At 38.1% G+C, this 27,612-nt stretch overlaps 1 protein-coding gene across 1 annotated transcript in view; it reads left to right on the forward strand.

The window, feature by feature from the left end:
• RBMS3 (RNA binding motif single stranded interacting protein 3) overlaps positions 1 to 27,612 on the forward strand; it is a gene marked incomplete at its 5' end in the record, with an annotated part of 521,563 nt that overhangs the window by 78,441 nt on the left and 415,510 nt on the right. The window contains one exon of the mRNA XM_082723921.1: positions 15,469 to 15,560. Coding sequence (XP_082580047.1) covers positions 15,469 to 15,560 — 92 coding nt within the window. The remainder of the gene's footprint in view (positions 1 to 15,468; positions 15,561 to 27,612) is intronic.

Consider the following 27,612-nt stretch of genomic DNA (forward strand, 5'->3'; position numbering starts at 1 on the left):
TGATTCGCAGAGGCTAATCTGCCCATTTACAGCCAAGCAGACTGCTCCCTTAATCTCTGTGATATTATAATAAAGTAATGGTTGGTCTAGTCGAAGACCTTGGCAAATCAGTGAGTTTCTTTAATCGTAATAAAGAATAGTGATCTCTCTAAGCCTATAAATGATGATCCTGATCTTAATTTTGACTTTATTCAGTATAAAGAAGCAATTTCTCTCATTTAAAAATCAATTGAACGGGGTGAGTAGGGAAGCGAGTTTTGGGATTTGAATTTGTGTTTGGTTTAATAAGACTTTCTGTGCAACATAAATGGGATGAGATAGTGTCCCATTTTCAAGTGGCATACTACTAAGTACTTTGCTCCCTAACTTTGTCTTTGTAATTGTTCTGTTCTGCCGGGAAATGCCATATGGGACCTAATTTCTTTTCCTGGTGCTCCCTTTTGTCATTTGTGCAAAATGTATTGACTTTTTCCCCACCTGGAAGAAATACTTACCATGTTGGAATACTGGGATTTTCCTTCCACTTTTTATGTGGTGCTGATTCTTCTCCATACTTTGTGTTTAACTTAATTCATTTCTGCTATGCACAAAAACTGGCAAACAGAGAGAGAGAATAATACATGCATACATAAATTTAGAAAATTGGATAATTTTACCATCAAGCCATACACAAAACGAGTTAGGGCATGTTGAATCAGGCATTCAGCTTTGATGAGCAGAACTGTATACATAAAATCATGTGTACTATACTGATGGAAAACATGGTATTTTGCATATGCTCACCTATTATAACCCCCTATGTGTCAGGAGACTCTCTATTGGATGCCTGGGTGGCTCAGTTGGTTAAGCGCCTGCTTTTGGTTCAGTTCACGATCCTGGAGTCTCGAAATCAAGTCCCAGTCAGGCTCTCATTCTCCTTCTCCCACTCCCCCTGCTTGTGTGCTCTCTCTCTCTCTCTCTCTCTCAAATACATAAATGAAATGTTAAAAAAAAAAAGACTGTATTGTATTTAAATTTCCTTATCTACCCTGCTAGACCATTAGCTGCCTGACGGAAGGGACTATAATAGAGTGTCCTAGTTTTCCCTGTAGCATCTAGCAAGGTATCTTTCTTGCACATAGTAGATGTTCAGTAAATGAAATAATAGGAAAGTCACATTATGATTTAAAGGCATTCCTCCTTGGGGCACCTGGATGGCTCAGTGGGTTAGGCCTCTGCCTTTGGCTCAGGTCGTGATCTCAGGGTCCTGAGATCAAGCCCCGCATCAGGCTCTCTGTTAGGCAGGGAGCCTGCTTCCCCCTCTCTCTCTGCCTGCTTCTCTGCCTATTTGTGATCTCTCTCTGTCAAATAAATAAGTAAAATCTTTTCAATTTTTTAAATCTTTTAAATTTAAAATCTTTTAAATTAAAAAATAGAAAATAAAAGTGTTCCTCCTAACAGTTAAAACCTCCCAAAACTGATGTCTCATTTTAGTGTTTCTGGCATTAGAATATCAAAATGTTTGGGTAATTAAATTCAAACAACAGGGGAATCTAGTGAAGTAATCTGTTTACCGTATCTAGGACATTGTTACCCTTCTTATTTACCTCTATTTGCTGAGCATATGAGGGCTGCAGCCCTTTGCAGAGAAAATACATATGCTTTTCTTTTTTTTTTTTTTTCTGGATAAAATCATTCCAAATCACTTTCTGAAGATGTTTCAAAGCATAGGTGATTTCAGATTTTAGTGGATTACATTTTAGTTCTCTCAAAATTAGCATTCTTATCTCTGGCTTTTGCATTTTACAGGATTTATCTTTTGCCTTTATTTTTCACACATCTAAATTATGCCATATGGCTCTTCTGGTTCCTCTGTAGTATACTTGCTTCATTATACTAATCACCGTGAACCTACTGAAGTCATGACTGGGGTTTCTGATTAGCTTGGTTTTAGAAATATACAAACAGTGAAGAACTTATCAGTGTTACCCTGCAAACATCTTTTTTGATCACATAAGGCAGAGAATTAGGAAATGCAAAAATAAGAAAAAGACATTCAGCAATCACTCAACATTTTCGAGATGCAAGAGGAATTAGCTGAAATGTGGAGGCAAGGAGCCGCCTGGACTCCACCAGACCTGTAGGAAGTCTGCAAACCACTCCTCACTTCTGTCAAGTCACCTTCTGTCCCCGAAACTCTGGTTTTCTGCTCTGAGGTCAGAGGACAGCCACAGAATATCATTAAGCCTAAAAAGAAGGTGGGGGGATTGATGGGAGGGCAATCCTTAAACATCTTCAACTGTTCAATTTGAGTGGAACTTCAGTTGATGGTGTAATTCCCTGACAAAGTGTTCCCTTATTCTGTTTAAAAATCGCATTTGACTCACAGCTGGATCGTCTTTGAAAGGAGTTGGGTGTTACATCAAGCCATCTGTGTTTCAAGTGGGCTTTTACGACAGCCATTCTAAAAAGGAAGAGCAATGCAAATGTTGTGAGATTTAGTGTGCAGTTCACTCTGAGAGCAAGTGTCTCTCTGCTGACTAGATGCCACCACAAATCTGAACCAGGAGTTCTGGTTTTAATGTCTCCCTGCGCCCCCTCCTCCTGCAGAAAGAACAATCCCAATGTTGGTCAATGAGAAATAGAAAATTTAAAAAGCAAGCACAACAGAGGAGTACCAAACAGGCTGGTGAAGATGGCAAAGAGACTTTTTAAAAAATATTTTTATTTTTTAAATTTCTTTTCAGTGTACTAGAACTCATTGTTTATGGACCACACCCTGTGCTCCATGCAATACGTGCCCTCCACAATACCCACCATCAGGCTGGCCCAACTTTCCACCCCCCCCCCATCCCTCCCCTTCAAAACCCTCAGATTGTTTTTCAGAGTCCACAGTCTCATGGTTCATCTCGCCCTCCAATTTCCCTCAGCTCCCTTCTCCTCTCCATCTCCCCATGTCCTCCGTGTTATTTTAGCAAAGAGACTTTTAATGAAATGCAAAGGGATTATCACACAGTGATCCAATTGAATGGCAAAGGTCGCACAGAAGTTGCCTACAGATGCAACCCCCTGGGGCCAATCCATTGTTTGTGGAACTCGGTTACACTTTTTAAGTGTGTATATGTCTATATATATATTTTTCTCTATAAAGTCACTGGGCTTGTGGCTCAATAAAAATAGAAAAATTTTAAATTAACAAGTTTAAGGTATTTCATGAAAACATTGATCATATCTGCCAATGGAATGAGAACATTTGGCGAATGACCTAATTAGCACAGAGTTGGTTTTTTCTCAATGCTCTGCTCCCCACTAATTGCAGAACTGCTGCGGCCTTCACCACTGACAAGGAAGAAAAACAAGGACTGGGGTGTGGAGAAAACAGTGACATTCCGGTTTAATTCATTTGAACCTGCTGCCAAGCTTAATTATGTAATTGAGGGAGTGAGGCTGGTGTTCGTCCAGCCACGTGGGCTGGGGTTTGCGACGGGTTCCATTCACCCTAGACTTGGTTCTTTGGCATTAAGGAAGCAAATTGAAACCAAATTGAAGTCATTGTATTTTGTAATAAATGCATCATTATTCTTTAGCAGCAGCTTTGCATCTCATTCTGTTCTCCTGGTTGCATGTAGTGCATACCGTCCCATAAAACTCAGAAATGCAATGTGCATTTCTACAGTCAGAGTGTTTTTCGGGGTTGCTCGAGACATTTTTTACCTCTGCACTTTCATTTGAATTAGTGAAACTGAATATGTATAGAAAACACAGAGCTCAGTGAAATATTTCATATCTGGTGGCTTATTCTTTCTTTAGAACTTTGTGTCACGGGGTCTGAGCACCCCTGTTGCTGTGGAGCCTTCTGTAGAAGTGATATTTTGTACAGAGGCAACCTTCTCCTTGCTGGCCTGATGGCTCTAGAAATGCATTTTTCTCAGAGTTCGCCCATTCCCTCCCTGATTCAGAGAAAGCTCAGGTATTTCATTCCCTCACAGAGATTTCTTCTGTTTGGCATTGAAGTTCAGCCCTAGAGATCAGCGTTGTGATTTTGTAATATCTTGTGTAATGTGTGGGGGTGGAAGGAAACAGAGGCAGCCAGAGAAGGAGCCATGTTGGAACGGAAGCGGTCGTGAGGTCGGGGGCCGCCTGGCTGGATGGCAGCATGGTGGAGCCAGATGCGGACCCCTTGGCATTTGTTTTGTTCTTTAGAGTCAAAATGCATTAATAGATGTTTTAATCAGTTAATTCCCATTCTAATCTGTGAAGTATTAGCACCTTTTAAACATACTTTTAATTAATTTTGACAAATATTTATTAAGCACAGGCTATGTGTTAAACACAGGCCCAGTAACCCAGTACACATGAATAAATAACACTCATTAACCAAGAAGGACCTTTTTTTCTTCTGCCTTCGAGTTGCAATGACCAAAGGGAAGGATCCCTCTTTCAGTAAGGGCAGCCCTGTATATGTGTTCCAGATTCTCTCACCCCTCCACTTTTCAGGAACATTATTCTATAAATTATCTCCTTGCCCTCATGAAGTTTTGATCTCTTGCTTTCTGCTTTCTGTCCCTATCTGTAATTACCAAGAACAATCCCATAATGGGTGTAAGAAGTAAGCATTTGTTGAATAACTTGAATGAATCTTCTGTATTTTTCTGGCTTCCTACTGAAATCAGCTGAGGAACACACATGTATACATGTACACCTGCACACACGTGGGTATGTACTTGCGTGTAAACACCTGGGCCACATTATTAAAGATATTGATTTACTTTCTTGGAGGTGAGAAACGGACACTGGTATTTTTTTTTAAGCTCCAAAAGTGATTCTAGTGTATAACTAAGATTAAAAACCATGATATCTTCTATCTTAAAACAAACGAAAACAACTCTTTTGGCCTCATACCATCTCTGTAGTGAACCTGTCTCGTAATTCTCCTTCCCACCAAGATAACAGCAAGGAGGCCTGTGAACACTCTCTCAACCTCCTTCTCTTTCTCTCACTCTTCAACCAGTCAAGCAGGCTTCACTCCCCACTATTTGCCTGAAGCAAATCATGATCATGATACCTATATTCCTAAGCACACTGGACATTTGCAAGCTCTCATCTTATTCTCATTGTCTGTGGCATGTGACGGTGGATTTCTCTCCCTTTCTTGGAACACTTTCTTTCCTTGGCTTTGAGACATCCTATTCCCCTTTCAGTCCCTCCTTCCTCTCTGATTCTCCTGCAGCCTCCTTTGCAATCTCCTGTTATTACCTGTCACCTAAATGCTGAAGCTGTTCAAGCTCCAAACCTGGGCCCTTGGTTTCTACTTACATAGGCATTTTTGTCTGTTACCATCTCTGTAAATCACATCTTTATGCTGTTGACCTCCTACTTTATATTTCCAATCCTAGCCTCTTTTCTGAGCACCAGCCTAGTATATCCAACTGCTCCTTGACACTTTTACTTAGATGTCTCGCAGGCATTTCTGACTCAACCAATATTTTAATTTTCCCTCTCCTCGGTTAGATCCTCCTCCAGGCTCCCCACTTCAGTAAATCACATCTTCACCCACCCATTGGCTTCTCCTGAAAAATCAGTAGTAAGCCTTGTCGTCTGTATCTCCCTTACTTCCCAAGCCAGTCAATCTATCATCAAGTCCTGCTAATTCTGCCTCCAAAATATAATTCAACTCATCCACTTTATCCCCTCCATTTTATTGCCGGCCACCATTTGTCTGGATTGCTTTAATAGCCCCTAAATCTTGTCCTGATTCTGCTTGTGCAGCCCAGCTTCTCCACAACCATTCAATCTTCAGCAGAAACCTGTTGGAGGGATATTTTAAGAAATGCAAATCATTTCTTGCTACTGCTTCCTTAACTTTCAATGGTGAGCAATCCATTGTTAGATTCCATATTGTATGCATTTGTTTTCTTTCAAGGGCCCAATTGTAGATTCATTGGTATGGTTATTTGTTTCATGTCCATCTCTCATCTCAACTCTAAAAACACATAAGAGTGGGAGGTGGAACCATTCTCTTCTTTTTTAAGATTTTATTTGTTTGAGAGAGAGAGAGAGAGAGCGCAAGAGAGAGCATAAGCAGGGAGGAGAGGAAGAATCAATCTCCCTATGAGGAGGGAGCTGGATGTGGGACTCGATCCCAGGACCCTGAGATCATGACCTGAGCCGAAAGCAGATGCTTAACCAATTGAGTCACCCAGGTGCCCCAGGATTACTCTTTTTAATGCCTATATACCATGTGCCTGGCAAAGTGCCTTAAATAGAATTTCATTACTCAATGAAAGAATGAGCATGTTAATGGATGAAGATAATTGACCAAAGCATGAGGCAGGAGGGGGTGCCTTGTCCAATCTCACTTACCCAACTCTACTGAGAATTCAACCAGACTGAATGAACTTCATTGAATCTGTTTGTGGGACTGTTTTATTCGATGCCCTGACTTCAGAATAAGGGATTTCTGAGAACTGTGCCTGTTGGCATCAGGAGCTACAAACAGAAGTTTGCAAAGTAGGCTTATAAAGTAGTTCGTTGTGTGATGCATTTGGAAAGAGCTTATGAGGACTTCGCTTCAAATCCTGAACTCGCCAATTAAGCAGTTTACAGTTTAGGGGTTAGTTGTGTCACCTTGCTTCAGCCTCTGTTCTTCCTGTATCCATGAATGGGCACAAGGCCAGTAAGACCTGACGTCAGTTTCCCCAGGGATCAACATGTCAACCGCCCAGCATATAGTACATGGTACAAAGGAGGTAACATCTACATTTTAGTTTTACTTTCTGTTCCCCCGACTCTACTTCTTGATTTATTTTGTTCTTTTTTTTCCATTCTCGTTTTGCTTTTATTTCCCCTATCTGACTCATCTTAGTGGGTGGTAATACTCCTATTACTCACATAGGTTGAATTTTGTGGCAAGAGAAGAGTTAGCGGGACTTACAGAGGAGGCTTCCGTTTGGATGAGAAACACAAACCTCATAGCTTCTCTGCCCAGCTTTTCAAGAGCACTTTGTGGTACACTGCTGTGTAACAAGTTCATTTTAGGATAACATGCTGGGAGGGAGGAAAAGAAGAAGGGATCCGAAGAGAGAAAATTAGAAAGTTAATTAAAAGAAACAACTTGGTAATTGAATTCCCTCGCTCTCTTCTTTGGTTATGGGAGTGGGTCATAGAGCATGGTTAGTAAGTTTGCTTTGGTAGCTCACCTCCAAACTTCTGAGGAACAAGTGTGAGAGCGCAGAGTAGATCCCTGACGGACAGATGAGGGAAAGGGCATATATGATGGGCCTTTTATACATGCCATGCCAAGCTGCCCTTGTACTCATGCTTGGGCTTTTTTATTTTGAAATATAATTGGCAGCTGACATTAGAGTGAAACTAAGCCGAAGACTAAGCTCATCTAATTTATGGGCATGCAGAATCCCCTTTCCACCAATTCTGCTTCCTTGATTCTAGCTTTTTTTGTAGACATATTCTGTATACACACTCACACAGGCAGCAAGGGCAGAGAACAGTATAGGCAACACTGGTGACTTCTTCAGATTACACTCAAGTAACAAGTGACATGGGTCTATTTTTGTTATTTTTAAAAGAAGTTTTGAGTATTTATTAATTACTCTAGCACATATAACTTAAGAGTTAAAATAATTTATCTAAGACATTATCACCAAGTGAGATGAGGTCCTGTGGTGCAATAACAGGAGCTTAGGTATGAATGAGAACTAGTTTCAGGCTGTAACTCTCATTCACAACATTTATTCATTCACCCAGTTGATGTGCATCTGTATATCAGATGTGTACTGCGTTCCAGGCCCCGTGGAGGTTGTTGGTGATAACTCTGAGTTCTATCAAGGCTTTTATTAACATCAGCTTTTTTTCCCCCATCCCTCACCTCATCACAGAGAAGTTTTATTCAACTGGCCCATATTTACCCCACAAATGCTCTTTCTTCAGCACAAAAGCTAGAATAAACTCCCTAGAATTACTCAAATCAGGGGTCAGCACCTGCTCTGGCTCACATCTCCTCAAACTTGAATAAGCATTTGAATCTCCTAGGGATCATCCAGAAATGCACATTTCCAACTCAATACACTTAGGATTCTGCATTTCTCACAAGCTCCCAAAGCTGCTTCTGATCCCTGGAGTCTGATGCCCCATCTTCATTGACTCATTCTTTCCTACACAGGGGAGTCCTTGGTTAATAACCAAGGACTAAGGAGCAGGCATGATTTGACCCATTGCTTATATAAGGGACCACCATTATTAGGTCTTTCTTTTTTTAATTAATATATAATGCATTATTCGTTTCAGGGTACAGTTCTGTGATTCATCAGTCTTACACAATTCACAGCACTCACCATAGCACATACCCTCCCCAGTGTCCTTCATCCCACCACCCCATCCCTCCCACCTTTCACCATTCCAGCAACCCTCAGTTTGTTTGCAGGACCAAGAGTCTCTTAAGGTTATCTCCCTCTTTGGTTTTGCTTTGTTTTATTTTTCTTTCCCTTTCCTCATGATCCTCTGTCTTGTTCTTCAAATTCCTCAAAACAGAGAGATCATATGATAATTGTCCCTCTCTCACTGACTTATTTTGCTTAGGATAATACCCTCTAGTTCCATCCATGTCATTGCAAATGGCAGGATTTCATCTTTTGATAGCTGCATAATATTCCATTACACACACACATAAACACACTACATCTTCTTTATCCATTCATCTGTCGATGGACATCTAGACTTTATCTATAGTTTGGCTATTGTGGCCATTGCTGCTATAAACATTGGGGTATATGTGCCCCTTCAGATCACTACATTTGTATCTTTGGGGCAAATAAATACCCAGTAGTGCAATTTCTGGGTCCTAGGGTTGCTCTATTTTCAACTTTTTGTGGAACCTCCATGCTGTTTTCCAGAGTGACTGTACCGGCTTGCATTCCCACCAAGAGTGTAGGAGGGTTCCCCCTTCTCTGCATCCTTGCCAACACCTGTTGTTTACTGACTTTTTTTTAGCCATTCTGACTGGTACCTCACTGTGGATTTGATTTGTATTTCCCTGATGCCTGGTGATGTTGAGCACTTTTTCATGTGTCCATTGGCCATTTGCATGTCTTCTCTGCAGAAATGTCTGTTCATGTCTTCTGCCCATTTCTTGATTGGATTATTTGTTCTTTGGGTGTTGAGTCTGACAGGTTTTTTATAGATTCTGAATACTAGCCCTTTGATATGTCATTTGCAAATATCTTCTATTCTGTCGGCTGTTTTTTGTTTTGTTTTGTTTTGTTTTTACTATTTCCTTTGCTGTGCAAAAAATTTTCATCTTGATGGCGTCCCAGTAGTTCATTTTTGTCCTTGCTTCCATTGCCTTTGGAGATGTTTCTAGGAAGAAGCTGCCATGGCTGAGGTCGAAGTGCCTCTGTTCTCCTCAAGGATTTTGATAGATTCCTGTTTCATATTGAGGTCTTTTATCCAGTTTGAGTCTATTTTTGTGCATGGTGCAAGGAAATCATCCAGTTTCATTCTTCTGCATGTGGCGGTCCAATTTTCCCAACACAGTTTGTTGAAGAGACTTTTTTCCATTGGACATTCTTTCCTGCTATGTTAAAGATTAGTTGACCATGAAGTTGAGGGTCCATTTCTGGACTCTACTCTGTTCCAATGATCTATGTGTCTGTTTGTCTTGATGATAACAGATTTGTAATAGAGCTTCAAGTCCGGAATTGTGATGCCACCGGCTTTGCTTTTCTTTTGCAGCATTCCTCTGGCTATGTGGGATCTTTTCTGGTTCCATATAAATTTTAGAATTAATTATTCCATTTCCTTGAAAAAAGTTTATGGTATTTTGATAGGGATTGCAGTAAATGTATAGATTGCTTTAGGTAGCATAGGCATTTTCACAATATTTGTTCTTCCAATCCATGAGCATGGAATGTTTTTCCATTTCTTTGTGTCTTCCTCAATTCCTTTCATGAGTCCTTTTAGTTTTCTGAGTACAGATTCTTTGGATCTTTGGTTAGATTTATTCCTAGCTATCTTAAGGTTTGGGGTGCAATTGTAAATGGTATTGACTCCTTAATTTCTCTTTCTTCTGTCTTGTTGGTGTATATAAATGCAACTGATGTCTGTGCATTGATTTTTATATCCTGACACTTTACTGAATTCCTATATCAGTTCTAGCAGTTTTGGAGTGGAGTCTTTGGGGTTTTCCAGTTAAAGTATCCATATCATCTGCAAGGAGTGAGTGTTTGACTTCTTCTTTGGTGATTTGGATGCCTTTAATTTCTTTTTTATTGTCTGATTGCTGAGGCTAGGACTTCTAGTACTATGTTGAGCAAGAGTGATGATAGTGGACAGCCCCGCCATGTTCCTGACTTTAAGGGAAAAGCTCTCAGTTTTTCCCCATTGAGAATATTTGCTGTGGGTTTTTCATAGATGGCTTTGATGATATTGAGGTACATACTCTCTATTCCTATACTGTGAGAGTTTTGATCAAGAAAGGATGCTGTACTTTGTCAAATGCTTTTTCTGCATCTATTGAGAATATCATATGGTTCTTGTTCTTTTATTAATGTATTATATATCATATGATTGATTTGAGGATGTTGAACCAAACTTGCGGCCCAGGAATAAATCTGACTTGGTCGTGGTGAATAATCCCTTTAATGTACTATTGGATCCTATTGGCTAGTATTTTGGTGAGAATTTTTGCACCTGTGTTTATCAGGGATATTGGTCTGTAATTTTGATGGGGTCTTTGCCTGGTTTGGGGATCAAGGTAATGTTAGCCTCATAAAATGAGTTTGGAAGTTTTCCTTCCATTTCTATTTTTTGGGGACAGTTTCAGGGGAATAGGTATTAATTTTTATTTAAACATTTGGTAGAATTCCTCTGGGAAGCCGTCTGGCCCTGGGCTCTTGTTTGTTGGGAGATTTTTGATGACTGCTTCAATCTCCTTACTGGTTATGGGTATGTCCAGGTTTTCTATTTCTTCCTCGTTCAGTTTTGGTAGTTTACATGTCTCTAGGAATGCATCTGTTTCTTCCAGATTGTCTGGAATTTGCTGGTGTATAGCTGTTCATAATATGTTCTTATAATTGTTTGTATTTCTTTGATGTTGGTTGTGATCTCTCCTCTTTCATCATTACTTTGTTAATTTGGGTCCTTTCTTTTTCTTTTGGATAAATCTGGCTAAGGATTTATCAATCTTATTCATTCTTTCAAAGAACTAGCTCCTAGTTTCATTGATCTGTTCTACTGTTCTTTTGGTTTCTATTTCATTGATTTCTACTCTGATCTTTATTATTTCTCTTCTCCGGCTGGGTTTAGGCTTCCTTTGTTATTCTTTCTCCAGCTCCTTTAAGTGTAGGGTTAGGTTGTGTATTTGAGACTTTTCTTATTTCTTGAGAAAGGCTTGTATTGCTACATACTTTACTCTTAGAATTCACAAACACCAAACCAACACTACAGGAAATATTGAAAGGGGTCCTTTGTTGCATCCCAATGATTTTGAGCAGTTGTATTTTCATTTTCATTTGTTTCCATGAATTTTTTCAATTCCTCTTTAATTTCCTGGTTGACCCATTCATTCTTTAGTAGGATGTTCTTTAGTCTCCATGTATTTGAGTTTGTCCTAACTTTCCTCTTGTCCTTGAGTTCAAGTTTCAAAGCACTGTGGTTTGAAAATACACAGGGAATGATCCCAACCTTTTGGTACCAGTTGAGAACTGATTTGTTACCCAGGATATGATCTATTCTGGAGAATATTCTATGCATACTAGAGAAGAACCTGCATTCTGTTGGTTTGGGTTAGAAGGCTTTGAATATACCTGTGATGTCCATCTGGTTTAGTGTGTCATTTAAAGCTTTTATTTCCTTGTTGATCTTTTGCTTAGATGATCTGTCCATTTTAGTTAATGGGGTGTCAAGGTCTGCTAATATTATTGTATTATTGTCAATGTGTTTCTTTGATTTTGTTTTTAATTGGCTTATATAATTGGCTGCTCCCATGTTAGGGGCATAGATATTTAAAATTGTTAGATCTTCTTGTTGGACAGACACTTTAAGTACGATATAGTGTCCTTCCACATCTCATATTATAGTCTTTGGTTTAAAATCTAATTTTTCTGATATAAGGATTATTACCTCAGCTTTCTTTTGATGTCCATTAGAATGTTAAATGCTTTTCCCCCCTTATTTGAAATTTGGAGATGTCTTTGGCTCTAAGATTAGTCTCTTGCACACAGTATATTAATGGGTTTTGTTTTTTCTTATCCATTCTGATACGTTGTGTCTTTTGATTGGGACATTTAGCCCATTTACATTCAGGGTAATTTTTCAAAGATATGAACTTTTGCCATTGTATTGCCTGTAAGGTGACTGTTAACTGTATATTGTCTCTCTTCCTATATGTTGCTTTTAGGCTCTCTCTTTGCTTGGAGGACCCCTTTCAATATTTCCTGTAGGGCTGTTTTGGTATTTGCAAATTCTTTTAGTTTTTGTCTCTCCTTTAGCTTTTTGTCTCTCCTTCTATTTTCAATGACAACCAAGCTGGATATAGTATTCTTGGCTGCATATTTTTCTCATTTAGTGCTCTGAATATATCATGCCAGTACTTTCTGGCCTGCCAGATCTCTGTGGATAGGTCTGCTGTCAGCCTAATATTTCTACCATTGTATGTCACAGACTTCTTGTCCCAAGCTTCTTTCTTAATTTTCTCTTTGTCACTGAGACTTGTAAGTTTTACTATTAGATGATGGGGTGTTGACCTTATTTTTATTGATTTTGAGGGGAGTTCTCTGTGCCTCCTGGATTTTGATGCTTATTACCTTTGCCAAATTAGGGAAATTCTCTACTATAATTTGCTCCAATATACCTTCTGTCCCTCTCTCTCTGTCGTCTTCTTCTTCTGAGATTCTAATTATTCTAATAGTTTTTTGTGTTATGGTATCACTTATTTCTTGAATTCTCCCCTCCTGGTCCAGTAGTGATTTGTCTCTCTTTTGCTCAGCTTCTTTACTCTCCATCATTTGATCTTCTATAACACCAATTCTCTCTTCTGCCTCATTCATCCTAGCAATAAGAGCTTCCATTTTTTACTACATCTCATTTATAGTCTTTTAAAAATTTCAACTTAGTTAGATTTTAGTTCTTTTATTTCCCCACAAAGGGATTCTCTAGTATCCTCTATTTTTTTCAAGCCCAGCTAATATCTTTATAAGCATCATTCTGAACTCTAGTTCCAACATTTTACTAATGTCTGTATTGATTAGGTCCCTGGCAATTAGTACTGCCTCTTGCTCTTTTTTATTCCTTGAGGTGAGTTTTTCCATTTTGTCATTTTGTCCAGAGAAGAACAGATAAATGAGGGAACACAATGCTAAAAGGATAAATATACAGAAATATACACGCTAAATGAATTAGAAGAGACCTGCAACTGGGGGTAGGGGGGATGGAGGGGATGGGAGAAAGGGGGAAAGAAGAAGAAGAAGAAGAAGAAAATATGATCAGGCTGGTGAATAAAATAGAGCCATATACTAGATTTGGGGTATATTTTGGTCAGTTAGAAGAAACTGTCTCCCAAAATTTTAAAGAAATAAAAATTTATATATATATACAAAAATAAGGGTAAATACAATGAAGGGATGGAATATGACTGCAAAGATGAAAATTTAAAAAAATATATTTTAAAAGGAATTGATAAGATAAGACGTTGGTTGAAAAAAGAAAGAAAAAAATCAAGAAAAAAGGGGGCAGGGAGAATGCCATCAGGCAGGAGACTAGAATAAAGTTATATAGTAGATTTAGGGATATATTTTGCTCTGTTAGAAGAAACTGTATCCCAAACTTTTAAAGAAAGAAAAACTTCTATATATGCAAAAAATAAGATTAAGTACAATGAAGCGATAGAATATGAATGTAAAAATGAAGATTAAAAAAGAAATTTAAGAAAGTATTGATAACATAAGATGTTTAAAATATAAAAAAGCAAAAATTCAAAAAAAAAAAAAAAGAAAAAATTAAAGAAAATTTTAAAAATTTAACTTTGGAAGACTAAGGACCCTTGGGGAAAAAGCCATGAGTTCTATGTGTTGCTTTCCCTAGCTCTGGGGTTCTGCAGTTATCATTGATTGGTGAACTTGGTCTTGGCTCGATGCTGTAACTGATCTTCTAGGGGAGGCACCTGTTGCAGTGATTCTCAAATGTCTTTGCTGGAGGCAGAATTGCATCACCCTTGCCGGGGGCCAGGCTAAGTAATCTGCTTGGGTTTGCTCTTGGGAGCTTTTGTTCCCTGAACGCTTTCCATACATCTTTGGAGGAGGAGAATGAAAATGGTGGCCTCCCAATCTCTGGCTTAGATGAGCCAAGAGCTCAGGGCCCTGCTCCCTTAGAGTAAAGCAGCCAATCCTTCCCATCACTCTGGTCTCTGGCTACACTCTGTACTATCTAGCCGGTGACCAATTATTTCTATCTCTGATGCATGGCCCCTTTTGGAGTCTTTAAACCCAACAAATTCCTGTGGTGCACTCCCATGCCACTCCTCCCAGAGGAGGAAGGAGGGGTCTCCCTGGATCTACCGCTTGTGGGGTCTCTGCTCAAAGAGCAGTGGTTGGACTGTGCCATGGATCACAGTTTAAGATAACCCAAACTGAGAGCCCCGTCCTTAGCTCTGCCTCTGCAGCCAGCTTTCCTGCTCCAATACCTTGGAACCCTGCCACACTCAGGCACCCCCAGTCTTTGTGTGACTTCATGGGTCCTGAGACCACACTGTCCCAGTGAGGATTCCACCCCCTGCTTAGCCACTGGAGAGACATCCCTAAGCAGAGGAAACTTCTGAAAGTTCCAATTTTGTGCTCCACTATTCTACTGCTTGCTGGGAGCTGGGTCCTCCCCTGCAGTCTATTTTCCTGTATATTGCCTCAGATTCACTTCTCTGCATGCCCTACCTTCCAGAAAGTGGTTACTTTTCTGTTTCTAGAATTGCTGATCTTCCCTTCGATTTCCTATTGAGTCTTTAGGTGTTCAGAATGGTTGATAACTATCTAGCTGAAGTCCTGGGACCTAATGATATTTAGGTCTCCTACTCCTCCACCATCTTGTTTCTCTAACATCAGTTTTTTTTTTTTTTTTTAAGTTGTGAAAATTAACTTTAGACATAGACTTCTTTGTATTTTTCAGCATTTTGTGCTCCTCATTTTTTGTAGCAAATTCACCAAAGAAAGAAGATCCTGGTTAAATAATATATTACCTTACTGATCAAATTAGCCCAAATCAGATCACTAACTACATACCCAATCTCCAAAGCAATCTCCAGATAAATAAGAGAATTACAATTTTGTATTTAATGATATTGCAGTATCTTTCTTGACATGTTAAGGCCAATCAGTTGAGAACCTTCACAGTTATTCCAAGAGTTATGAATGCAAGTGTGACTGCAAACACCCCTTCCATTGGTAGGAGAAAGATGTGGTACTAACAAGCGCTTTTGTGTTTTCACAGGTTATGGTTTCGTAGATTTTGACAGTCCTGCAGCTGCACAGAAAGCAGTAGCATCTCTCAAGGCAAATGGCGTGCAGGCACAGATGGCCAAGGTAAGACTGGGGTTCAGATATTTTTTCTTTTGTGATCTTATATTTCTCCATTATTGTGTGCAGAATCAGAATTGGAGATTGCAATGATTTGGATTATATTTACTTGGTAGGGAAAACAAGAAACCTTCTAATAGCTTTGGCTTGGAAGAACCTGGCTGGTTTATTTCATTGTTTTCTGTGTATATTTCTGTGTATATTTATTAATAAGCTCTTTTGTTTTGGTGAACTCATTAGCGCTTTAAGGGCACTTGTGAAGCGCTCTGTTATGCCTGAAAAGAGTGTGTGTGTCTATGTGTATCTAGGGCTTTCACAAGTAAACTGTTTGGGAGTAGTCTGATTCTCAGCAAGTTGTCATTGGTAAACTGTGCTCCAAAACTGTTCACTCTCATGTTGGGGAGAGATGAAAGCTGAATAATGAGGTTGTGTGATTTATGCAGGGAAATGAGCTTAACCAAAACTTGTACATTGTCTGTATTGATAGAATTTCACTTTGGCCTTTACAGATAGTTTTACTAGGTGATAATCTCCTTGATATTAATTACTTCCAATACTCATTTGTTGTTATGCAGTACAAGTAGTTCAGAGCTTTCTATCTGAAGTCATAATGCATTTTTATATTAAAGAAAATAAATAAGAGCATTTTAAATAGTTTTGAATTTTGACTGCAGTGGTGGTTACAAGAATCTACACATGTGATAAAATGGTGTGGAACTATACATGCATATCAGTATCAACTTCCTGGTCTTTATATTTTACTATAATTACGTAAGATCCAAACTTTGAGGAAACTGGGTGAAAGGTACATGTGATCTCTTTATGCTAGCTTTGCAATGTGATATAAATGTATGATTAGTTTCAAATAAAAAGTCTAAGAAAAACGTTTATGGCATGTAGGTGCTTGATACATTTCTGCTTTAAGTTAATGGTCATTTTGGATTTGATCACATGCAAATATATTTTTAAATAATTTTCTCATTACTCTTACTAAATTTGTTTGTCTCTGGATTCTCAAAAGTTAAGTATAAGAGCCAATAGATCTTGAAATTCAGACCTAATGCATTTGGGCCATCTTCATGTATACTCTTACCCTTAAGTATTCCCCTAAGAACTGAGTGATATAGCAACCAAGTCATCAAACCTTCAGTCATTTGAATTTTGTTATGGTTGCAAACATTCCCTGACAATATTTTCCAATTTCAACCTGAGACAGCCAGAGGTGGGATGTTTGGTTTTCTTCATCTTCAGTGTCTTTTAGCAAGCTGATACCACTCATATCTGTTAATCTTTGGTTGTGGGTCACTTCCCACAAAGATTACTTCGGTGAACTCATTGCCCTTTATGATACATTGGTTGTTTTTCAAGGCTCTATATATTAGAATTTGAACTCTTTCAGCTATGTAATGCATTCCTCATCAAGACTGTGCCTGGAAGCTTTGAATTTGGTCATGAACTAAGAATGATGAAGTTAACATTTGTAATTAATAAGGAGATTACCTACATGTCTTCGTTTAAAGGTCACTTGGCAAAAGAGTCAAGTTACCTGGCAATTTAAGCAGGCATTATGCCCAGGAAACAAATGGTAAAACATAGTTGCTCAGTACATGCAAAATACAAAATTTGAAATTCATCATAAAAATGCTTATAAAAATTATTATTAGAATATCTTTGATTTATTTTATTGATGGACTAACAAGTTTTGGAAATTGCTAGGTTGTGGTAGTTTGAAAATCATGAATACAGGGTATGCAATCTCAACTGTTTCAAATGTTCTGAGAAAAAAATAATATATATGTAGTTTTACTTGTTGGGTTAAAATCACTATCATCTTGCACAACAGGCAAAGAAAGTTGGCATTGATTTTAAAACTACTGAGGAGCGATTATGACTGTTTTTTTCTCTGTGTCTGAGCATTCTGGTACACAAGGAATCTCTGTCCATCTCACTCTCTCATACACACACATACACACACACACACTCACACAAGTAACATGTACACCAATCACTGACCTCTCACCTAAATAGGAGGCAATCAAAGGAAATATATTTAAAGAGCTTCTAAAAACTGTTATTCATTATACGCAGCATTTTTATCCTTAGCACATGCCCAACATACACTGCACAATGTACAATGTAAGGAGATTCCAACTGAAATGTTTTCAGGCACTTACTTTATTTCTGGAGTTGCTGAAAGATTTCTACCTTATCAGTTATGCTGTCTGTGGAGTAAATTCTTCTTCTTTTTCTTCTCACAGACTTTGAATCTAAAGCCCAGAGCTTTAGGTCCACATCTGCGTACTTAGAAAACTTTCAGCAGTAAATAGCTCTGTAATTTAACTACCCAGAAGCAAATAAATAGCCTCCCTTTGACAATGAAATGGAACAAGCTTGACCACCTGTATTAGCAAATTTCTCACTGAGCTATTGGATTTCATGGCCTTTTTTTCCCCTTTTGTCCTGGTGATAACTATAATTTATTATCATATAAACCTGCAGTCTGCAGGGTGTGTGAAACTTGCACCGTATTTTTTGTCATTTAAGTATCTACTGAATCGCCTTCTGCATCCTTGTTCTTATCAATATCCTACAATTTAGGTCGTGGTGCTACATTTTAAAGACTCCAGGATTTTAGAGCAAAAATGCAACAAATAATCTGGGTTCTCAATAGCAACCAGGAATGAACATGAAGCTCTCCAAGGGAATCACTCTAGCTAACTTATTCCAGTGTGTGCATATGAAAAATTCAACTGATTTGTCAACTAAGAAGAATCAAACAATAAATCATCCAGTAAGTGGTAATTGATTAATAATGTATAACCATTAACGCAGACTAAAATTTTCTGTATACTTGCTGTTCTGTCAAAAAGAGTTTTTAGGGATCAAAGGAAATGTCTCTTTGAGGAGAGCAGATTTAGAATATTTTAGTAATACACAGTGGTTAAGAGTGTAGGTTTGGAGAGAGAGAAACTTGGCCTTGAATTTTGGCTCTGATACCACCCGGATGTGTGGCCTTGGCTAAGTTATTTAAATATCTCTTAAGCTCTCTAATAATAATACTCGGGTAATGGGACTAAGGACGTCTGTCAGAATGAATTTAAAAAAATACATAAAGAATTTAGGATGGTGCTTAGTTATACCAAGAAGTCAATAAATGTTAATTATTCAATGAATGTTGTTATTCATTAAACTCAAAGTTGGTTACTGAAACTTCTATAAATTCTAACACTTGCTTTAAGTGGTGTGTCATTACAAAACAGTCTCTTGAGAAATATAATAAATAATATCAATAAACATTTTTATTACATGCTAAGTGTCAGGCACTGTGCTAGGTGTTAGAGAATCAAGTTGAATAAAACTTCTCTTATTCTGAATCTTTATGTTTTGTCTGTCTCCTGGGATTGCTACTGGATTGCTCTGGATTAAGAATATTGGCTATTACGGTTCTTGCCAACCTCAAAGTATTGAGAAGAAAATCATTTGGCTGAGGAATGAGTCTCTATAAGCATAAAAAGAAAAGAGCTGAAGAGAAACCAGCTAAGAATAGCTTTACTTTGTAGGTGTTTTATTTTCTTATCAATAAGAAGGTCGTAGATAGGCAGCAAAGGGCAAATACTTTGGTACACCCTCAAGGATCAAGGCTTCTCTGCCATTCATTATGGATGGCTTTCATCTGTACCTTTATGTTGTTTCTAAAGCCTATATTGGATATCCCCATCTTAGCAGGGAAAACAAAAGGATAAAGGAATCTGAAGCTGAAGCTGAAGCTGATGGATTGCTCTGGCTGATTCTGTCCTTTTAAAAGGCTTTCCAGAGAGGTGCCCGGGTGGCTCAGCAGGTTAGGCATTTGCTTTCTGCTCAGGTCATGATCTCAGGGTCCTGGAATTGAGCAGCACATAGGGCTCTCTGCACAGTGGGGAGTCTGCTTTTCCCTCTCTCTCTCTACTGTTCTGCCTGCTTGTGCTCTCTTGCTCTTTCTGTAAATAAATAAATAAACTCTTGAAAAAATAAAAATAATAATAATAATAAAATAAAAGCTTTTCCAGAATATTAACGTAGGCCCAACTATTTATATCATAATGGCCCAAACTGAGTCATATGGTTGCCCCCTTAGCTGCAAAAGAGTCTGGGATTATGCATAATTTAGCTTCCTCATCTCTAGTAGAGAAAATTAAGAATAGTTCATCTTTTTGGCTGTCCAACATCTATTACACCATTCTTCCCATTTATACATTTTGGGTGGCATGCGTTTATTCCTTCCCTAAAAGAACCTACCTTAGAGCCTCATCCTATAATCACATCTGGTGATATCATCATCCCTAACAGGCTCAGACATGGTTGCTCCTCATGGCTTAACACTCATTAGCTTAAAAGATGAGTTATCTGTCCCAACTCCCACAGTAAAAAACAACAGAGAAAAAGATAAGATACATGAAGTAAAGGAAAACCACCATTCAGGGACAGAGAGAATGGGAAATAAGCAGAAGTAACCAGTTGCTAGCACACACCAAATCCTGGGGGCAGGAATAAATTCTAGCTTTGTCCGTGCAGTACACTCACTGATTAGCCAGTCATATAATCTCGGCTGCCATATAGAGAGGGCTTTCTTGTCCTTTTTTCCCCATGGCCACACTAAGGCCTCACTGAAAGACTATATAGCTTTAGAAACTGAGTTTTCCTGAACGGAAATTTGGAGGCTCTGGAATGGCTCTACATATTTTGTGTTAGCAATTATTACCAGCCATGCCCTGAGCTATTTCAAGTTTAGCAGGCCTCTTTCTTACTTTCTGTCTGTCAATTCCAAACAAGTAAACAGAGTACATCTCTTTCTAGATGAAAAGTCCACAGGGAAGAAGCCACTGCCTCCTCAGGGCCCTTACAAAAAGCTTTTTCAGGTCTACTATTAGGGATGCTATTCCAATCACCAAAGGTGATTCACCTCACTGAGGGATAGGTAGAATAAATTGAAGTTAAACAATTGCAAAAGAGACCAAGTGTCTAACAGAATGTCAAGCACATCAGGGATAGTATTAAAAATCCCATGTCAACTATGACAGAGAACCGTATTGGGACCAGAGGAAAGGAATTCTCTTCCATAAATCAATAACCTGAGTAGCAGTTCTCTTCTAGGAAAATAAAATAAAATAAAATAAAATGAGTGGTTTTTTTTTTCCACTCAAGATCAGAAGAGATAAAAAATGAAAAATCAATGAATATATGAAAATAAATTCTGTAAATTCTAATATGTTTATGCATAAACTTAATTTAAAAATGCATTACCCCAGGGGTACCTGGGTGGCTCAGTGGGTTAAAGCCTCTGCCTTCAGCTCAGGTCATGATCCCAGGGTCCTGGGATCAAGACCCATATCCGTTCTCTGCTCAGCAGGGAGCCTGCTTCTCCCTCCCCACCCCCACTCTCTCTGCCTACTATAATCTGTCTGTCAAATAAATAAATAAAATCTTAAAAAAAAATACATTACCCCAGGGACACCTGGGTGGCTCAGTCAGTTATGAGTTTGCCTTTGGCTCAAGTCATGATCCCAGCATCTTGAGATCGAGTCCCACATCGGGCTCCCTGCTCAGCAGGAAGTCTGCATCTTTCTCTGCCTGCTTGTACTCACTTCCTCTCTGTCTCTCTCAGTCTAATAAATAAAATCTTTAAAAAAAGAAAACAAAACCAGAAACTTAAAAAAAAATACATTATCCCAGTGGTTAGTACATAACCCTAATATTTATAGTCTAGTAGAAGAATTTTAGTTAATGAATGAAGGCCTACTTTATAGAATATTCTAGAAAAAAAATTAAATTTAACCACTAGCCGTAAGATGTGGTTTGTTACCAACCAAAGCAACTCTTCTGAATGCACAGACACATGCTGGACTTCATCAGCCAGACTCCTGTCATCTAAGGCTCTATTAATAGTCTCTGCTTTTACTATCCCTAGGTTTATGAGAGCAAGTTATTTGATGTCCATGGGTCACTGTAGTGGGGTTGGGTCTTGTTTGTTCAGCCAAACAAGGAAGCTTCTCAGAAGCTCTTGTGTAGGAAGGAGAGAAGCATCGTTCAAAGGCAAATTCAGTAGGCAATAGAGGTAATCCTGCCTCCTGAGACTGGGTGGGAAACTCAATCAATACTTATTATAATGATGGGCAAATTCTGTTTGGGGATCTAATATCCTAAAAATAATTATCCAGATGTTTTTGTTTTGTTTTGTTTTCAACAAAATTAAAGAATCAGAGAAGCCTATATACTATCATTTGTCTGTATCCCAAAATGTGTCTCAGAGAGAATAAAGGATATAGCCTAACATTTAGGTAGAAATCTCTTTCATTCTCTTAGTTTTTCAACACATTTATGTTGAACACCTTCTATGTACAAGATTGCTCTACATGCTAAAGATATAGCATTGAACCAGTTTTATGAGGATTACATTCTTCTGATGGAAGGCAGAAAATAAACAAAGAAATACAATGTATTAGTAAGAAGTGGCTCTAAGACAATTAAAAGAGGCTATGGATACTAAATATATAGGAGATGAGGATGGTGGTTGAAGGTTGGGCTGAGATGCATTTTAGATAAGAGTGGTCAGGGAGAGTCTCTCTGATGAGGTAATATTTGAGCAGAGATCAAAAAGAAATGAGAGCAAATTACAGTATAATCTCATAACAAGAGATTGTTATGAAAATTCTTTCTATAATAATTCAAAATAGAGCAGACTTTTCAGTGAGCCAACATGTCTGCACTTTGTTATCATCTCTATCCCACACCTTCTTAATAATGGTAGAGATGAATACACCACAATCACTTCCTCTTTTATTTTTTGTGGGAGTTCTCTGGTTTCAATCTATCATAATGGTGCATTTCTCAGAATATACGTTTTCATACGAACCAAGTTCTAATTTAGTCAGAAAGTACTTTTTTCCAGTACTTAACTTCTTCAAATTGTGTTGTTCTGTTGTACTGGTGGATGTAAAGAGATCATCTTTACATCATGTAAAGAGATGATCTCCTTACATCCATGACAAGATACCCTATACCACTGTCATGAAATGTTCTTTAAATAACTGTAATTCTGAAGAGTGGCAGTCCAATGTTGGTTTTAGCGCAGTTCATTACTTTTGGATGACTGATGCCATGTAATGAAAACCTTGCTCTGTATCATTTCCTAAAATGAATCTTTGTGTCACATGCTCTTGTGAAAGACATTTCCAACAGAAGAACATCTCTCACAAACACCACTTATTATTTTTCCTCATGATGGATATTTTTGAAGTTGTCAGTAAAAGGAAAGCTAGTGGTTGGTCTTTCACAGGTCTGTAAAATATTTGTGAGTGCCTGCTTGGTTGCTTACCTCATTTATTTTTCCTTTTTTTAAAATCCTAATGCTGGATGCAGGGATACAAAACCCAATATTTAAATTGTCAGGTTGATCTTAATCCTATTTGTTAATTACTTGAAGTTTTTGAAGCAGAATCCTCTGAAGTTAAATATTTGTATTAGCTTATACAAAATGATTTACATAATCAGGTTGTGAGTGCTACCCTGTGCTTTTGCAAGGACTCCACTATATTCTCTTTGGTGAAATGGTGGGTATGTGCTCTAATTGAATTTCCTGCCTTCCTAACATTTGACAAAAACACAAATCAATGAAAAAATTTGCCTTAAATTGTGTTGTAAATCGAGGTCTCTATCAGGTGTTCAGATACTTTTTTACTGCAGGATGTCTGTGGACTATAAGTTCTCTTCAATTTGCAAGAAATATCAACTTTTTCATCCTACCTCTCTGAACAGAATGTGACCACAGGGTGATCTCACTTAATGGCTCATTTCTTGATATACTGTTAAGAAGTAATACTGAATGGTCTCCATTCTTGGCTTTAGTCATTTGTTCTTAAAATTGGAAGGAAAAGATCCTGTCTCTAGTCCCCATTGTGGAGGACCGAAGGGACCTAATTAAAAGCATTACTTTGTCCCATGTAGATTCTGATTCCATTGAGAAAATTAAAGAACATCAAATTGAAACAACAAAACAAAACAAAACAAAACAATTGATTCAATTATGGGTAGTCCTGTATTAGGAAATGTGGCTTAGGTTTATGAGGAAGTGAGTCTTTAAATATTGAACGCCAGATTTAGTTTAGCCATCCAGTCACAGCAAGTGCCAGAGAAGTATGGGCGTCCTGTAAAAGGGATGAAGGTGTGTTGTATCACTAGACCTAGAAGAAGATAGTGAATGTGGTGTCTGCTGGATCTCAAGGAGAAGGGAGGGAGCAAATGAGCCACCCTTACTGAGTTCTTGTTCTCAAACTCAACAGTCAGGTAAATCATTACTCCTCCCATCTGGGAATATTATGTAAGTGAACAAATAAGAAAAGGGCCAGGAGTGTCATACCATTATCCTTCCATATGAAAATACTGTGAGAAGGGATGGAAGCTTCTCTGGCTGGCTAACTCTAAATCCTTTTTGTATCTTGTTTTGAAGTGTACCTTAAAGAAAATTACTGAATGAATTATAACATTAGAATTATATGTTATATATTTATTCTTAGTAGTTTAACATCTTAGCATGGAGAAATCTGCTGAATACTGAGGCATGTGATCTACCTTGTTTCTACATTTACCACTGGTATGCTGTGGAACTTTTGTCAAGTCCCTTAACTATCTATTTTAAAAGAGGCAAGGAAACAGACAACAGGATGTACTGGGCAAAGGAAATTACATTTATTTTTCTTTTAATTGAAGTATAGTTGACATAAAATGCTATACTAGCTTCAGGTGTACAGTACAGTGATTGAGCAACTCTCTCTCTCTCCTTTTTTTTTTTTTTTTTTGACAACTCTTTATGTTATGCTACACTCACCTCATTGACTGTATTGTCCATACTGTCCCTTTCATACCCATGGCTTATTCTTTCCATAACTGGAAGCCTTTAACTCCCACTGCTCTTCACCCGTTTCACCCATCCCTCTAGCCCTCTCCCCTCTGGCAGTCATCAGTTTGTTCTCTGTTTTCTTGGGTCTACTGTTTTGTTTGTTTGTATGATTTTATTTATAAGTGAAATCATATAGTATTTGTCTTTTCTTGCCCAATTTATTGCACTTAGAATAGTACACTCTACCTGCTTTATGCTAGTAAACAAGTGTTTATAGTTATTATATCACTTAATCCTTACTAGGATCCTACGAGGTAGATATTATTATCCCCATTTCATAGATGAAGAAACAAGAGATGACTTAGTTTCACAATGGTAGTCAATGGTGATGCTAGTTTTGAACCCAAGCCAGTTGGGTTCCAAAGCCTTGTTCTATGCAAGCAAAGTGTAGAACTACAAATGCTTCTCTTTAGGCTCTTTACTGGGGATCGGATATTTGATTTCCTTTTTGTACCCAGCTTTATTGAGATATAATTGACATAGAGCATTGTGTCAGTTTAAGGTATATAATGTGATGGTTTGATATGCTTAATATATTGCAAAATGATTATCACAGTGGGATTAGTTAACACCACGATCACCTCACATAATTACCACTTCTTCTTCTTCTTCTTTTTTTTTTTTTGTACTGAGAACATTTGAGATCTACCTTCTGAGAAATTTTCATGTATATAATGCAATTTTATATTAAATATAGTCACCGTGTTCTACATTAGATTCCCAGAACTTACTCATCTTATGTAACTGGTATTTTGTATCCTTGACCAACATTTCCTCATTTTCCTTCACCTCCAGCCCCTAACAACCATTATACTGTGTTTCTGTGAATTCAGCTTTTTAATATTCCACATATAAATGATATCACAGTGTTTGTCTTTCTCCATCTGACTTATTTTACCTAGCAAAATGTCCTCAAGTTCTATCCATGTTGTCACAAATGGCAGGATTTCCTTTCTCTCACAGCTGAAGAGTATTCCATTGTATATATAAACCATATCTTTTTTTCTCTTCTTTATCCATTCATTCATACATGAACATTTAGGTTGTTTTTATACCTTGAGTATTGTGACTAAAGCTGCAATTAACATGGAGGGAGATATCTTTTTGCCATTCTGTCTTCATTTCCTTTGGATGTATATCCAGAAGTGGGATTTCAGGATCATAGTCCTATTTTCTTAATATTTTGAGGAACTTCCATGCTGCTTTCCATAGTGGGTATACCAATTTACATTCCCACCAACAGTGCACAAGAACTCTCTTTTCTCCATATCCTGACGAGCACTTGTTATGTCTTGTCTTTTTCATGATAGCCATTTTAACATGGGAGGTAGTATTTCAAGGAGGTTTTTTTTTTTTTTTCCTCAGAGAAACTGATTTTTTTTTTAATTTTTTATTTTTTATAAACATACATTTTTATCCCCAGGGGTACAGGTCTGTGAATCACCAGGTTTACACACCTAACAGCACTCACCAAAGCACATACCCTCCCCAATGTCCATAATCCGACCCCCTTCCCCCAAACCCCCTCCCCCCCAGCAACCCTCAGTTTTTTTTTGTGAGATTAAGAGTCACTTATGGTTTGTCTCCCTCCCAATCCCATCTTGTTTCATTGATTCTTCTCCTACCCATGTTGCATCACCACTTCCTCATATCAGGGAGATCATATGATAGTTGTCTTTCTCTGCTTGACTTATTTCGCTAAGCATGATATGCTCTAGTTCCATCCATGTTGTCGCAAATGGCAAGATTTCATTTCTTTTGATGGCTGCGTAGTATTCCATTGTGTATATATACCACATCTTCTTGATCCATTCATCTGTTGATGGACATCTAGGTTCTTTCCATAGTTTGGCTATTGTGGACATTGCTGCTATAAACATTCGGGTGCATGTGCCCCTTTGGATCACTACGTTTGTAACTTTAGGGTAAATACCCAATAGTGCAATTGCTGGGTCATAGGGCAGTTCTATTTTCAACATTTTGAGGAATTTCCATGCTGTTTTCCAGAGTGGCTGCACCAGCTTGCATTCCCACCAACAGTGTAGGAGGGTTCCCCTTTCTCCGCATCCTCGCCAGCATCTGTCATTTCCTGACTTGTTGACTTTAGCCATTCTGACTGGTGTGAGGTGATATCTCATTGTGGTTTTGATTTCTATTTCCCTGATGCCGAGTGATATGGAGCACTTTTTCATGTGTCTGTTGGCCATCTGGATGTCTTCTTTGCAGAAATGTCTGTTCATGTCCTCTGCCCATTTCTTGATTGGATTATTTGTTCTTTGGGTGTTGAGTTGGCTAAGTTCTTTATAGATTCTGGACACTAGTCCTTTATCTGATATGTCGTTTGCAAATATCTTCTCCCATTCTGTCAGTTGTCTTTTGATTTTGTTAACTGTTTCCTTTGCTGTGCAAAAGCTTTTGATCTTGATGAAATCCCAATAGTTCATTTTTTCCCTTGCTTCCCTTGCCTTTTGCGTTGTTCCTAGGAATATGTTGCTGCGGCTGAGGTCAAAGAGGTTGCTGCCTGTGTTCTCCTCAAGGATTTTGATGGATTCTTTTTGCACATTGAGGTCCTTCATCCATTTTGAGTCTATTTTTGTGTGTGGTGTAAGGAAATGGTCCAATTTCATTTTTCTGCATGTGGCTGTCCAATTTTCCCAGCACCATTTATTGAAGAGGCTGTCTTTTTTCCATTGGACATTCTTTCCTGCTTTGTTGAAGATTAGTTGACCATAGAGTTGAGGGTCTATTTCTGGGCTCTCTATTGTGTTCCATTGATCTATGTGTCTGTTTTTATGCCAGTACCATGCTGTGTTGATAATGACAGCTTTGTAATAGAGCTTGAAGTCCGGAATTGTGATGCCACCAACTTTGGCTTTCTTTTTCAATATCCCTTTGGCTATTCGAGGTCTTTTCTGGTTCCATATAAATTTTAGAATTATTTGTTCCATTTCTTTGAAAAAGATGGATGGTACTTTGATAGGAATTGCATTAAATGTGTAGATTGCTTTAGGTAGCATAGACATTTTCACAATATTTATTCTTCCAATTCAGGAGCATGGAACATTTTTCCATTTCTTTGTGTCTTCCTCAATTACTTTCATGATTACTTTATAGTTTTCTGAGTAT

Source organism: Mustela nivalis (genome assembly GCF_964662115.1).
Source record: "Mustela nivalis genome assembly, chromosome: 1".
In the NCBI taxonomy this organism is placed as follows: domain Eukaryota; kingdom Metazoa; phylum Chordata; class Mammalia; order Carnivora; family Mustelidae; genus Mustela; species Mustela nivalis.